This window comes from Hemitrygon akajei, chromosome 14, assembly GCF_048418815.1.
Source record: "Hemitrygon akajei chromosome 14, sHemAka1.3, whole genome shotgun sequence".
In the NCBI taxonomy this organism is placed as follows: domain Eukaryota; kingdom Metazoa; phylum Chordata; class Chondrichthyes; order Myliobatiformes; family Dasyatidae; genus Hemitrygon; species Hemitrygon akajei.
Genome location: NC_133137.1, coordinates 17,598,912 through 17,614,388, shown reverse-complemented (window position 1 = coordinate 17,614,388; position 15,477 = coordinate 17,598,912). Strand labels below are relative to the sequence as shown.

The window sequence follows — 15,477 nt, the reverse complement described above, 5'->3', positions numbered from 1 at the left end:
TTTTTCAATGTGCTAATGTTGCTTAAATTCCTGCTCAGACCAATACTGCAAATAATTTCCAGTAATATTCTCTTTTCTTCAATGTGCACTGATACGCAGAAAAGATTAGTCATAGTCTGACCATTTGAGCAGTACACATGATCCATCTAGATCTTCATTCCCTTATCCGAGTTCATGCGAATGATGCTCTTTCCTCTCCTTTAATTGATTACCTGTGTTTGCTGTGGTCTTGGCTTTGCTTTCAAGCAGTCTGCAGAAAGTGGTGGAAACAGCCCATTCATCACAGGCAAAGCCATCCCCACCACTGAGCATTTACATAAGAAAGTAGCATCCGTTACCCCGCCGTCCAGGCCATTCTCTTCTCTCGGTACTATCATCAGGCAGGAGTTACTGGCGCCATAGGCCTGATCCCACAGGTGCAGGAGCAGTTATCACCTAAGTGGCTGAGCTAAAGCTGGCACCAGAGAGCAACTTGTTCTCGCTCATCTGTGAAATTGTTTAAATTCTTCTCTCTCTAATGCCTCTTCTTTCCTTTCCAAGGTGGTCGGGGTCCTGTCGGAGTCTGTGATCGACAACTCCACTCAAACTGCGGTGCTTCACGGTGGTGGGTTTCTGCTCTCAGAGCAGCCTAGCATTTTCGATATCTTCAGGAGAGGCCTGGGAAACGTGCGACCCTGCAGCCCTGTTGACCACCCGAGTCCTCGCTGGTGTCACCGACTGAAGCCTCGCGAGAGATCGGAACATTGCGACAGCAGTGTAAGCTACCGTCGAAATAAGCGACAGTGCGGTCTGTAACATCGAAACAGCGAGCTGTTGGTCCCGCTCTCACTATGGCAGGAGTGATACCTCCCTCTCCCCTCCTTAGTGAGAGAGAGAGAGAGAGAGAGCCTGCGGCATGTCAAAGTTTTGGGGCGAACACTGCTCTTTTTGTTGGACTCCAGATCATGGTCTCTTTGGGGAGTTTGCTATTGCTTGGTGGGGGGATGATAATTTTGCTGAGACAGGTGGGGGGGGGGGTGTTGCTTTGCTGCTGCTTGTGTGTGTGGGGGGAGGCTTTGAGGTTCTAATGTTTTTTAGTCATTCATTCTTTGTTTTTTTAAAATTCTGTTTCATGGATGTCTGTGAAGAGTAAGAATCTCAGGCTGTATATTGTATACATTTTCTGCTATTAAATGGAACCACCGAACCATCGAACTATTACCCCAACAGGCTTCTGAACCAGCATGGATAACTTCACTCATCTCAACTCTGAAATGATGCTACAACCTACAGACTCACTTTCAAGGAGTTTGTAACTAAAATACTAGAATCTGACAGGAGATAAAATGGCTAAAATGATCGGAAATTGCATTGGGCAGCTGATTCCCCAAAGTTTATTTGGCTGAATGTTATACAATCTTTTTGTCAATTCAAGCAAATTGCTATTTAAATAAAAATGAAAAAGAAAGTGCATTTGAAAATAAAATATTTATTCAGTTACTGTAATCAAACTAAACTTTTTCCAGTTGCGGCATCAATCAGCAATTATCTTATTATTTTTCTCTGCAAGTTGTTACTTTTTAAACGACTAAAATCTCTCAGGAGCCAGTCAGTTAGGTGTCACCATAAAGTGGAATATTCTGAACACAATTCTGCTGTGTTCAGTGACAGACCAAACTTTCTAAAAGGGATTTTTTTTCTCGAAGACAAACTTGCTTGTATTAGAAGAAGCAAGCATTGGGGGGAGGGGGGGGTAGTCAGTATCAGTGCCTGGCTCCGCCACGTGCTACAATTATCACATCTACTTGATAGGTCTGCACCTACCTGAATCGTGGCCATTCCGAGTTCCTGCCCACTGAGGATTCTCCCGCCCTCTAGCTTCGCGACCCGCGGGTTGTCCATTTTCAGAAAGTCGGTCACCAGGTCCGTGATGTCGGCCTGCCAGTCATTTCCTAACATGTAGGCCAGCTGCCCACCAGGGTCCAAGGTTTCGGCTACGAACTGCGTAAGGACCCTCACCATGGCCCGCTGGTACTGAAGGGTACATCCTTTCCCTTTCTTCTCATCATCATCCTCATCATCACTGTCCCGTGTTGGCCTAGCCAAAACAAAAAGCATCGACAGTCTTTTCCTGATTTGAAGTAGCACAATGCACAACCGTGTAAATATTAAATAAGCAAAGCAGTATATATAGAACAGGGAAGGTGGGGTTCGTGTGGAGTGGGGTTAGTGGATTTCAGCTTACTTGCCATAATTAAAAGGAAATATTTATTTAAAAACATCACATTCTAACAACGTGTTCGACGAACTTTGATTAAATATGAGGTGACAACAGTGAGGACAGTTGAATATCTGACAGCATTCCCAGGTGTACTGTGTGATACAGCATCAAAGAATTACTGACAATGTTTCTGTGAGCAGCCAAGGCAGCAAATTCAGAAGAATTCCTCTTAGTTGACTACTGTTTTAACATCAGCACGACACGCAGTGAACAGATTGGCAATTATGCTGAGAAAAATAATAACTGCAATTCCGGTTTTCGAACACGGAACAGTACAGCACAGGAGCAGGCCATTCGGCCCACAGTGCTGTACTGCACCAGCTAAAAAGCAAACCAAAACGCCCAAACACTAATCCCACCTACCTGCACCATGTTCATATCCCTCCATGTGCCTATCCAAACCTTTCTTAAAAGCCTCTAATGCATTTGCCTCTTCCACCACACCAGGCAGCTCATTCCAGGCATCCACTATTCTCTGAGTAAAAAGCTTACCCCTCACATCCCCCTTGAACCTACCTCACCCTCACCTTCCATGCATGCCCACTGGTATTAGATACTTAAGCCCTGGGAAACAAATACTCTCTATCTATGCCTCTCATAATCTTATAAACCTCTCTCAGATCTCCCCTCAGCTTCTGCCATTCCAGAGATACCATCCTGAGTTTATCCATCCTCTCATTATAGCACATGCCTTCTACACCAGGCAGCACCCTCTCCAAAGCCTCAATATCTTTCTTACAGTGGGGTGACCAGAACTACATGCAATACTCCAGATGTGGCCTAACCAGGGGTTTAGAGCAAACATGTTCAGAGCAAGAGAGACAATATAGAGGATGCAGAAGATGCAGAAATTACTTAACTGCTGGTTTAACTTTCTTCTGTTATTGAATTTGGTTTGTATAGAATCTACGGGCTTCGTAGATGGCAGAGAAGACCCTGTGTAGTTTGGTTTGCTTCGTCAGCTGAGGTGTAATTTTAAAATAATCCTAAGCCTCCCAGTTAGGGTGTACATAAAGCTACCAGAAAAATACTGATGAAGGGTCTCAGCCTGAAACATCAACTCAGTCAATCTAGTTCGGGAGCAGCATCTCCAACACCATCATACTGAGCACGGGGGCCCCCCAGGGTTGTTGGCTTCAGGAAGGCACAGAGTGACCACTCCCCGCTGAACATCGACGGCTCCCCAGTAGAGATCGTAAAGAGCACCAAATTTCTTGGTGTTCACCTGGTGGAGAATCTCACCTGGTCCCTCAACACCAGCTCCATAGCAAAGAAAGCCCAGCAGCATCACTACTTTCTGTGAAGGCTGAGGAAAGTCCATCTCCCACCCCCCATCCTCATCACATTCTACAGGGGTTGTATTGAGAGCATCCTGAGTAGTTGCATCATTGGCTGATTCGGAAATTGCACCAGCTCGGATCGCAAGACCCTGCAGCGGATAGTGAGGTCAGCTGAGAAGATCATCGGGGTCTCTCTTCCCACCATTACGGACATTTACACTACACGCTGCATCCGCAAAGCAAACAGCATTATGAAGGACCCCACGCACCCCTCATACAAACTCTTCTCCCTCTTGCCGTCTGGGAAAAGGCACCGAAGAATTCGGGCTCTCACGACCAGACTATGTAACAGTTTCTTCCCCTAAGCTATCAGACTCCTCAATACCCAGAGCCTGGACTGACACCTTACTGCCCTGTTGTCTTGTTTATTATTTATTGTAATGCCTGCACTTTATGCTGTCCTGGGTAGGTTGGTAGTCCAGTGTAGTTTTTTCTGTGTTGTTTTTTATGTAGTTCAATCTAGTTTTTGTACTGTGTCATGTAACACCATGGTCCTGAAAAACGCTGTCTCGTTTTTACTGTGTAATGAACCAGCAGTTATGGTTGAAATGACAATAAAAAGGGACTTGACTTGACTTGACTCATTTTCCATAGATGTTGGCTGACCTGCTGAGTTCCTCCATCATTTTATATGTGTTACTAAGGTAAGCTCTGATGTGTCATGAAAACACCAGTTAGCTACCGCTCCACTAAAGTACCTCCCCACAGAGCAATATCTTTCCCCTTTTCTACTAGTTACTCAACCGGGCTTCATGATCTCCTCCAGTTTACTACCTTATTGTTCAACGAAGGGCTGTTTCAAATCATTGGATGAGGTATCGAATTTCAGGTCAAACCTGATTGAGCAATGCACAGATAATCCATTTTGTTCAGTTTTTTGTTCAAATTTTCATCCCCCATCTCAATGCCATGCATTGGATTTGAATCTTCAATACCAGGTTTAATTCAAATCATTGGCTGACAAAACTATTTCTATAATGCTAGCTGTTATTACTAACTGGGAAGTAGTATTTTTGCATAGCAGGGGAATTAAGGGTTACAGGGAACTCCCGAGGGTTCAGCTCAGGGCAAAATTGTTACGGAAACAGCAATGAAGAATCCTTCTACACCCGAGTGGGACGGTATTCCTGAGTCTCCACCCGGGATTTGCGTGACTGACAGTAGTGAAAACTGAGAGGTTGCTACTGACACGATGAAGGAAGCCCTGAACACTGTTCATTGGTGCTCTAAACGCTAGTGGCGTAAAAGGCAGTAAGTAAGTTTGAACTAATTCCTGTTTGTTTATTCCACTCTGACCTACCAAGCTTCTTTCATCTGAAGACAATCCAGTGGATGAGGTAAACAGTTGGCCGCCATGACACACTGGTCCTGAATGACAGTGAGCAAGCGAGCAGCTACCAGGGAAGTAGCTCCAGGAGGATTCTCATTGCACAGACCTGCACCAAAAACGGCAGTCCATGATGGAACATGTCACCACTATTTTACACATCATTGATCTTCCATTGTCAAAACATCAAAATTCTATAACCTCTTACCAAACTACACCTTTTCTACGTGACCAGCAAGAGCTCCTTACTGACTTTTAATGTGTGATAAGCAATGGACATTAAATACTGGATAGCCAATACCACCCACATCCCATGTGTGAATGCAAGGGGAACCCTCCCCCCCACCGTGTTACAAGGAGATTGCGTTCTTAGAGAACAGTCCATTTTGGAGTTTTCTATAATGCCAAAGCACCTCACGAAACGTGAGTTGAAAAAGGAGAAATTGCATTTACTATTTTTTCTTCATATGAATTCAGAGAGAGCACCTTTTATTCTGTATCTCAAATTTTCGTGAGATATTTGTGAACTCTGTAGGAAAAATTTCCATCACTGGATTTCCTGATCACTTGTAAAATGAAATAATCTTCCTGCATTTTATATGGAAATGATATTTAGCAAGTTTGAGAAACCGAAAGTCTCTCCCATCTGGAATATTGTTCAATGGCTCTTCAGGGCATTATACAGTATAATGCTAGAGGGGCAGGGAATTTAATGTGATAATTAAAAGTCTGCTGACACTTACAGACTTTAACACCATATTCTGGAAAGATTATGGCAGCCCGAAATCCCTGAGCTAAATCATAGTGTTCTGACTTCTTTTTTGACTGAATGAAAGTTTCAATGCTAAACTTAATTGAACTGAACATGAAATGATATTAGTAGATATGTTGAACCAAACAAGCAATCTCACTGATATATTCGCAAAGTAAAATACTTCATTAATAAAATACCACATCTATTAATGGTAACATTAAATGCCCTTCTGCATTTTATGATACAATTGGACTCTCAAGCCAATTAAAGCACTGGCTATCCTCATATCTTAATCAACTTAGTCCCCAGTTTCAACATAAGGACAGAGAATACATCATCATTATCATCAGGTGCCCTGTTGTATGACGTGGGCGATCGTGGTCTTTGACCATGATTGTTCTTGGCAATTTTTTCTACAGAAGTGGTTTGCCGTTGCCTTTTTCTAAGCACTGTCTTTACAAGCTGGGTGACCCCAGACAGTTATCAATACTCTTCAGAGAATGTCTGCCTGGTGCAGTTGTTGCACAACCAGGGCTTGTGATATGCTTGTAATACCATCTCCCACCTGTTCCCACGGCTTCCCGTGACCCTGATCGAGGGGGAGAGGGGGCTATGCAGGTGCTTCACTTGGCTAGTGGAGGGAGGGAGTGCCTTACACCTACTTTGGTAGAGACATATCTCTACCCCGTCACCCGAAATGACTGACATAGAAGGAAAATAATAACCAACCCAAAATGTTTTATCAAATATTTGTGAAGAACATTTAGTAGACAGTAGTCCCTGCATGGCTAATCTCATAAAACAAGTGTGACAGTCCAGAAAAGGTTTTGTTTGGAGGTTAAATATTATAAACACATATTTATCTGTTTAGGATGTTGAATGCATGAGCTGGTTGCTGATTCTAAAATTGATAGGAAGGAATCAGTTCAAAAGGACATGTCGTGTGTTGAAGCCCTAGTGAGGAAGATGATGCATTGCCCTTCCAGATGTTGCTTATGGCGGCATTCAGCATGCTGGTCCAATAAATTTGTGATGTACTTTTTGCCTAGAAAAGATTCAGGTAGCTACTTTTAACAGGTAGCTATAATAGCAAACTAGTAATTATTCTCCTTGGGAGGGAATAGGGAATATCATTGGTTCCGAGGCTGACAGGTGACAATGGGAGCTCAGAATCAAATTGACATATTGCCATGATAACTCCAAACTCAGAGGTGTGAACAACAGGATTCTCGAGGCAATTTTACAACCCAGTGCTTCAAAGGATAGATTACTCCCTTCTGGTCATAAAACAACAGTCTATCAATATCTTGCTAATAAGCTATGTTGTGCTTGTTAGTATCTTTATAAACATCAGCTTGGGCCAATCTTCCCTTTTATGTTTCGGTCATATATGAACTAATATGCTGCCTGAAGGAAATAGAGCATGCAGTTTTGTTTAAGGAAATGGAAATACTATAAATGCTGATTTGTCAGTAGCTTGATTTTAAAACTTAAACATGGTAATAATTATGTTACACATATGTTGCTGAAAAGAAATAAACTGTCATAACAATGGCATTTTTCCCCATGAGGAACAGTAATTCTTGTGAAGAAGCTGAGTTTCTGGGATATGCAAACAATTGCCAGCCAGAAGAAGTTTCCTCGTTACTTACAGGAGGTTTAAATATAAAAATATGTTTCACCTGGGGAATACATCACTAGAGTAAATACTTCTTCACCTTGGGATTATTGCTGAAGGCACTGTGTGATGCGATATATCAACACAAATGCATTTTTTTTCAATTACAATGTATATGCTGATGCTATTCAGCACTTCACTGTATAAAGACATTCACTGAGAAGATGAGAGTGTAGAATGAACACCCAGAATAAAACATAACTTCAGTTGGAGTGGCAGGTAAATTGGAACACAACATAATTCCTAAACAGTAATTGAACAACTGGCCAACTATGAACTTTTTGATGGTACCAAGTGTAAAAAAAATGTAAGGCAATACTGGGACCACTGGCGGGGAGAGGACAGTGTAAAATACCCTGCCGTTCTGCGCACTGGGTCATAGGATCTTTAATACTGATTAAAGATCCTAGAGACCCTATGAGGCATTTGCAGCAGAATGGAGAATCCTACATGAAAGGCTAATTGCTGGTAAAATATTTTGTAATTAAATAGCTCCTTTTAAAACACGGGCTCCTGAATATTATGGAAAGAATACCACTTATTTCTTTCCGTTTTCACAAAGTTCGAAGTAGATTTGTTATCAAAGTACATATATATCAGCATATACAACCCTGCGATGTGTTTTCTTGCGGGCATACTCAGAAAATCCAATACACACAATGGAATCAATGAAAGACACACCCAACAGGGCAGATAAACAACCTCGGTGCAAAAGACAACAAGCTGTGCAAATGCAAAAGAGAAAAGAAATAATAATAAATAAATAAGCTATAAGTATTGAGAACACGAGACAAAGAGTCCTTGAAAGTGAGTCTCATAGGTTGCAGAAACAGATCAGTGATGGGGCAAGTGAAGTTGAATGAAGTTATCCCCACTGGTTCAAGAGCCTGATAGTTGAGGGGTAATAACTACTCCTGAACTTGGTAATGTGAGTCCTGAGGCTCCTGTACTTTCTTTCTGATGGCAGCAGCGAGAAGAGAGCATGACTTGGGTGGTGGGGGAGCCCCGATGATGGATTCTGCTTTCCTGTGATGTCTCCACGCAGAGCATAAAGAAGGGCTTTACCCGTGATGGACTGGTTCGTATTCACTACTTTTTTTGTAGGATTTTCCATTCAAGGCCATTGGTGTTTCCATGCCAGACTGTGATGCAACCAGACAATACACCCTCCACCACACACCTATAGAAGTTTGTCAAAATTTTAGACGTCATGCCGAATCTTCTCGAACTTCTAAGGAAGTAGAGGTGCTGACATGCTTCTTCGTAAATGCTGGGCCCAGGACAGGTCCCCTGAAATAATGACAACACTGAGGATTTCAAGTTGCTGACCCACTTTATCTCTGATTCCACAATGTGTACAGGCTGATGGAGCTCTGGTTTCATCCTGGTGTTAATATTCACCTCCTTCGTCTTGCTGATATTGAGTGAGACATTGTTGTTGTGACACCACGTAGCCAGTTTTCCAATCGCCCTCCTATATACTGATTGATCACCATCTTTCCGTTGGCCAAAGTGAAGGCAAGATGAAGTACAGGTTAAAAATGGCAGGTAACGCGACAAGGATATTGACATAAAATGTGAAGATGCAAATTTACAGGAGGGGAAGAATCAACACAAAATTATGTGGCACTGAAAGTCAGTTTGGAAGGTAACTATGTGCAAAAGGATGATTTATAAAAGTAAAATAGTTCATGAATTGTTCAAATGAAATGCAACATCAGAACAATGGCATCTGCAGGCAGCCGGCAAGAACCATGTCGGACGCCAGCCCAAAGTAAAAATGTCTACCGAGGTTCTTGAGGAATTCAACAGGGTCAAGCAGCACTTGTGGAGGGAAGTGAACTGAGGTTCCTTATCTGAACCAATGTAGAGTCCTGACCCAAATACTGACGCCCATGTCCCTCCAGCATAGAAACATAAAGAAACATAGAAAACCTACAGCACAATACAGGCCCTTCGGCCCACAAAACTGCGCCGAACATGTCCCTACGTTAGAACTACCCAGGCTTTACCCGTAGCCCTCTATTTTGCTAAGGTCCATGTAGCCATCCACGAGTCTATTAAAAGACCCTATTGTTTCTACCTCCATCACCGCCGCTGCCAGCTCATTCCACGCACTCACCACATTCTGTGTCGAAAACTTACGCCTGAATCTCCTCTGTACCTACTTCCAGCACCTTAAAACTATGCCCTCTCATGCTACCCATTTCAGCCCTGGAGATAAGCCTCTGACTATCCACACGATCAATGACTCTCATTATCTTGTACATCTCCATCAGGTCACCTCTCATCCTCCGTCGCTCCAAGGAGAAATGGCCAAGTTCACTCAACCTATTCTCATAAGGCATGCTCCCCAATCCAGGTAACATACTTGTAAATTTCCTCTGCACCCTTTCTATGATTTCCATGTCCTTTCTGTAGTGAGGCGACCAGAACTGAGCACAGTACTCCAAGTGGGGTCTGACCAGCGTCCTATATAGCTGCAACATTACCTCTTGGCTCTTAAACTCAATCCCATGATTGATGAAGGCCAATGCACTGTATGCCTTCTTAACCACAGAGTCAACCTGCGTAGCAGCTTTGAGTGTCCTATGGACTCGGACCCCAAGATCCTTCTGATCCTCCTCCAGCATCTTGATTATTGCTCCAGATTACAGCAGCAGCAGTCTCTTGTGACTGCAAATATATCCAAATTGAGTAACACCAGAGAAATTGTCATAAGGTCATCAACATTATCCTTATGTGCCACCATGGTCTTGTGACCATGATTGTTCTTGGCAAATTTTTTGACAGAAGTGATTTACCATCACCCTCTTTTTCTGGGCAGTGTTTTTACAAGAAGATTGACCCCAGCCAATATCAATACTCTTCAGAGATTGTCTGCTTGGCATAAAAGGTCACATAATGAGGACTTGTGCTATGCACTGGCTGCTCATACGACCATCCACCACTTGCTCCATGGCATCACGTGACCCTGATCTGGGGGCTAAGCAGATGCTACACCTTGCCCCAGGGTGACCTGCAGGCTAGCGGAGGGAAGGAGCACCTTACACCACCTTTGGTAGAGATGTACAGGGGCCCCACGTTTTTCGAACGTTTGCTTTACGACATCTTCCTGTTACGAAAGACCTACATTAGTACCTGTTTTCGCTAACCAAAGAGGATTTACGCTTTTACAAAAAAAAAGACGCCCGCTTTATACGTGTGTTTATCCCGAAAAAGACTACCATGACCGTGAAGCCTTGTGCGGGCAGCTGTGTCCGCATGCGTGTACGTGCGTATGCGTGTACGTGTGCGTGCATGTACGTACCGATTTTTTTTCTCCAAATTGATTTTGTCTCACTGTCTTCCCTATTCTGATAAGTGAAACTACACCATACATACAATATTAATACTTTATGTAGGCAGTACATTTATCATATAATTCCTGCTTTTACTATATGTTTGTGTTCTTTTAGGTTTTATGTGTTATTTGGTATGATTTGGTAGGTTATTTTTTGGGACTGGGAACGTTCAAAAATTTTTCCCATATAAATTAATGGTAATTGCTTCTTCACTTTACGACATTTCGGCTTACAAACAGTTTCATAGGAATGCTCTACCTTTGAATAGCAGGGGGAGCCTGTATCTCCACCTTGCCATCCTAATCATAAGATATTTGTATGATTAATACCGATACTCCTAGTACAGTGCTTCCAGAAGCATGATCATTTAGCCCTATTTAAAATTCAGATGATTCAAAGAACTAAGGAGCTCAAACCAAAACAGAATCACTGGAAATAGCGCCATCACACCATCTCCCTGTGAGTGCACGGTTACTTTCCAGCTTTCCAGTATCCTTCAGTGAAGGTGCATTATTAAACTTGAATTGCTTGAAATTTTTGGACGACATTAACTGTCTGACCTTGGGTAATTATTCTTACAGGAAACAATTGCAACTCATCGCAATGTGGCATTTGCTTGTCTAGATGCAAGAGAGCAGTGAGAGCCACAATCTCTGACCCTCGTGGCTCGGAGCTATCAAGGGACTAAAGCACCTTTACTCATTAGCTTTGCAATCTTACTCAAAATTTTGTCTGTGGAACTTAATTAGCAGGTAATAAAAAATATTATTATAATGCATTTCACTTATTCACGTTTAAGTCTGCAGCCCATGGGCCTAATAAAGCATAATATGATTAACTGAACTGAGCTGAAACACACTTCATAACTCTCTGGATCTTCAGTTTTATTAAGAAGTATGGGCCTGTTTCTCAACCCTACGAGCTTTTTATATTTCACTTATGGCCAAATAAAAGTACTATTTCAATGCCAAAAATTACAAAGAAAATGGAACTTGAATGAGTGGCATCTCTTGAATGGTTATCAAATATAGATCTTTGAAAGGACATACAGTATCGTTCAAAAGCTTCAGCCACATATATATAGCTAGGGTGCCAAAGACTGTATTTGTCAATGTAGAGCAGAGAGAGAATTTGTAAATCTGGAGGGAGCAAAGGATTTTGGGAATGGTGAGGGTGGACTGCCACAGAAGGGGTATTGGATAGATGACAGAGAAGGATTGCCTGGGGGGGGGGTGGAGGGGTTGGTGTAGTGTGGGTGGAGATACACCCAGCCCTGTGGCACCAGGCAAGGTCAGACGATTGGTTCATTGATCATTACAGAATGTCCCCCTGGTGCTTCCCGTTCCTTCCTCACTCCCTTCCCCTTTTCCCAACCATGATTCCCCTAACCCTGTCCCCTTCCTACTCTCAGTCCACAGGAGAGGCCCATAGCAGAAACAGGTTTATGTTTTTTTGCAGTAGTACAGTGCAATACATAAAATTACTACAGTACTGTGCAGAAGTCTTAGGCACTTCAGCTATATATATGTGCCCAAGACTTTTGCACGGTGCTGTAGACCTCCTTTTTGTAAATATGTTACTAAGATCAATGTACATATATACTTGATGCTGCTTTGGTTATTGAACTAGTTTATTGTTCATTTACTTTTATTTTGAGTTGTTCATTGTAATTCCCCAATGGATTAGAAATGTCTTCCGTGATGCACGCATTCCTAAGAGGGAATAAAATATTTACAACTATCTGCAGAGATATGAATATCTTCCATTTAATATAAAATTCTGAAATAAATTATGAGAAATTTGACCCTGTGATGCACACGTTCCAAAAGGGGAATTTACAATGATCTGTTGTGACAGCCTGTTACATTGCTGGTGCTTAGGGCAGTGATGAAGGTCCTCTAAACACACAGATGTAGAAATCTTCTTTGCTGTTTCCATAACAAGTTCTTTTGACCAGTCATGGTTGTTAGCCCTGGGCTGATCTCCCGAACCTGGACCATCTCAGTCTGGCCTTTACCTCTTGACCTGTTGGCGTGGGTGACCCTATCAAGAGTCAAAGCACTAGGTCCAGACTCCAGCCAACAAAGCTCTCCAGGTCACTGAGCTACACAAGCCTCCACACCCAATAACAAGGTTGTGGTCCTCTTGGAGGTACAATTATCTACAAGGATATAAATAACTTCCATTGTATAAAATACTGAAACCAAAGAAACCAGTGTTTTTTTTTTTGGGGGGGTGCAGGATTGATTGGTGTATTAATACCTCAGTAGACTGAAGGTAACATGGATTTAGAAGAAAAAGCCTTCCTTGACAAGTTTTATCAATTTCTGAGGAAGGGTCATTCTTAGGAAATCTCAATGATATGGTCAACAGGGCCATGCAGGAGAAAATCTGTTAGAAAAGACTTTGGAAGTTGCAAAATGGTTCAAGTATTCCCAGACCACCAACTTATGACATGAGTGTTCACTCCTGCTCCTGTGAGCTAGAAAGCTATAGTTGCAGGTTTCCTAGGGCTCAGGAATCCCACAACGAATGGGAGGAGGGAGATGCTGGCTAAACATCTGACAGAGCAGTAACACCACCAACCCTTACCTACTCCATCAAAAAGGTTTCTGGCCTCCCCCTGCCAATTATGGCATCATTCTCTCCAACCTTCCCACCCTAGAAACATCTCCAGCTCCACTTTTCTCATGGAGTACCAGGAATTGATTGAATAACATAATGTACCAAGATTAGTTGACCATTAAATTCCAGTTTATAATCTCAAAGGAAGGCATATCATTCATACCATCCAAACTCAAATTAATCCTTTAAGAAGGAATGGGAACTCTGATGAGACCGCTCTAGATCCCTCTAAAGTCACTTTATATTCTATATTAGGATGTAGAAGAAAGACATTCAGCTGATCTACCGCCATTCATTTTGCCAGCATTAGGTCCACACTCCTGTAAGCCATGGATCTCCAAGCACACGTGTCCTGTTACAGTGTGGTGGGGTTGTTTGTCACTACCATCCTATCAGACAGTTGCAGACCCCCATTATCCTTTGGCTGATTTTTGTTTGTCTTGTTATCGGTCCTGTTACGATTTTATCAATGACTTCAAATCTACTCCGCCTGGTTTTTGACTACTCTGCCAAAGGAAATTGATACTTCTTATGAACTGCATCTAGGTGTCTTCATCTGTTTGCACACATCATCAACCTCCTCCATTCCAAAAAGAAAAAGAATAACACTCGCATATCCAATCGATCCTCTTGGTTACAATTTTCTAGTCTTAACATGTAGACCTGCTCTGTATGTTGTTTAGTGCAATGCAGTTTCCTACATGTGGTGACAAAAACTGTACAGAGTTCAGTTCTAATTTGCCTGGGTCTAATTTGTGTTGTGTACAGTTCCACATAATCTCCGTACTCTTTTCTCCTTCATGTCAGGTAGTAGGGAAAAATATATATATATTTTAACCAGCTTATTGATTCACCCCAGTAATTTTAAGGAAAGGCGAACATTCTTCCAAAGTCCCTCTGCTCCTCCAAGCTACTCGATATTGGAAAAAGATCCAGTAATTTTATATAGCTGCAAGGTAACTTCCCGACTTTGATACCCGACAGCTCAACTCTTTGCCACCCTTTCTACTTGTGTTGCCACTTCCTGGGAGCTATGGACTTGCACCTGGAGATCCCTCTGTTCCCAAGGGTCCTGCGATTGACTGTATTTTTTCCCTCTTACATCTGACCTCCCAAAGCGCAACACCTTGCACTTGTCCAAATTAATCTCTGCCAGCCATTCCTCTGCCAACAGTTCCCGTTTCCCTGCTGGATGCTTTGACAGAGGATGACTAAATTACAAGGGAATTGAAACAGCCAAAGTGACTGTGCAAAACTTAAGGAACTAGAAGAAGTGACATCAGTTTAATTCAGAGAATGCGAGGTAGACCATCTGAAGCAGAGCAATATGTTCATTCCGTTAAGTTATTCTATGCAGATCTGTGAGGGATGGATGAGGCAGTGGGGAGTCAGGTGCATCATCTATCTTTAAAGGTCTTACTTGTGTGAGGTACTGAACAAGCTTGGTTCAATCCATCTTTAACTCACATCGACACTATGACGGCTATTTCTGCAAGAGCTGCCCCGAGTTAGTTTGAAACTTACTGAGGTGGTAATCGGAGAAGCGTTGCAAATGTGCCCAAGCGGCAGCAGCACATTTCATTTTTCATAGAAATAGGATTATATAACAGACAGGATTATATTACCGTGCTGCACAATCTGATTTATACCTCTTAGCAGGTATCCCAGCAGAGAGTTGGCTACAAAAAAAAAAGACAGATTTAAGAATCGTGAAAACTAAATGGGGGTCAGTAAAACGCTCCGGGGATGGATGAACGTGAAAGAGCTTCGTGGCTTTTGGTTCTCTGATTCATGTAAAAACAATGAAATGGGATTAATCGGGAAATACTGAGCACAACTTCACCTAAATCCAATGCTGATCTGGAGTGTTAGAATTTCCTTTGTGGAAGATAATCCTTATATTATACTTGCCCATGGGCATTCTAAGGGATTTGCACCGGAGTCTTCTGTGACTAAGAGAGTTAAGGGAAGCTGGTGCCCTCTCCAGGGGATCTGGAGCCCTGTTAACAGGAGAAGTAACAGGGCTTCTCTTTAAACAATCAGACAGAAGAATTCAATCACCTGAACTTGCATTTGTCAAGATTATTAAAACAGAATAGGGAATTCCATGTTAAAGCCTATTTAGAAACTGAAACAGAGGGAAGATGAG

The 15,477-nt window shown here is 42.4% G+C and overlaps 1 protein-coding gene across 4 annotated transcripts in view; it reads right to left on the bottom strand.

Annotated features, from left to right (window-relative positions):
- LOC140738327 (transmembrane protein 132C-like) overlaps positions 1-15,477 on the bottom strand; it is a 1,098,356-nt gene that overhangs the window by 56,631 nt on the left and 1,026,248 nt on the right. For all 4 annotated transcript variants that reach the window (XM_073065528.1, XM_073065529.1, XM_073065527.1 and 1 more), the window contains one exon: positions 1,804-2,077. In XM_073065528.1, the coding sequence (XP_072921629.1) occupies positions 1,804-2,077 (274 nt within the window). The remainder of the gene's footprint in view (positions 1-1,803; positions 2,078-15,477) is intronic.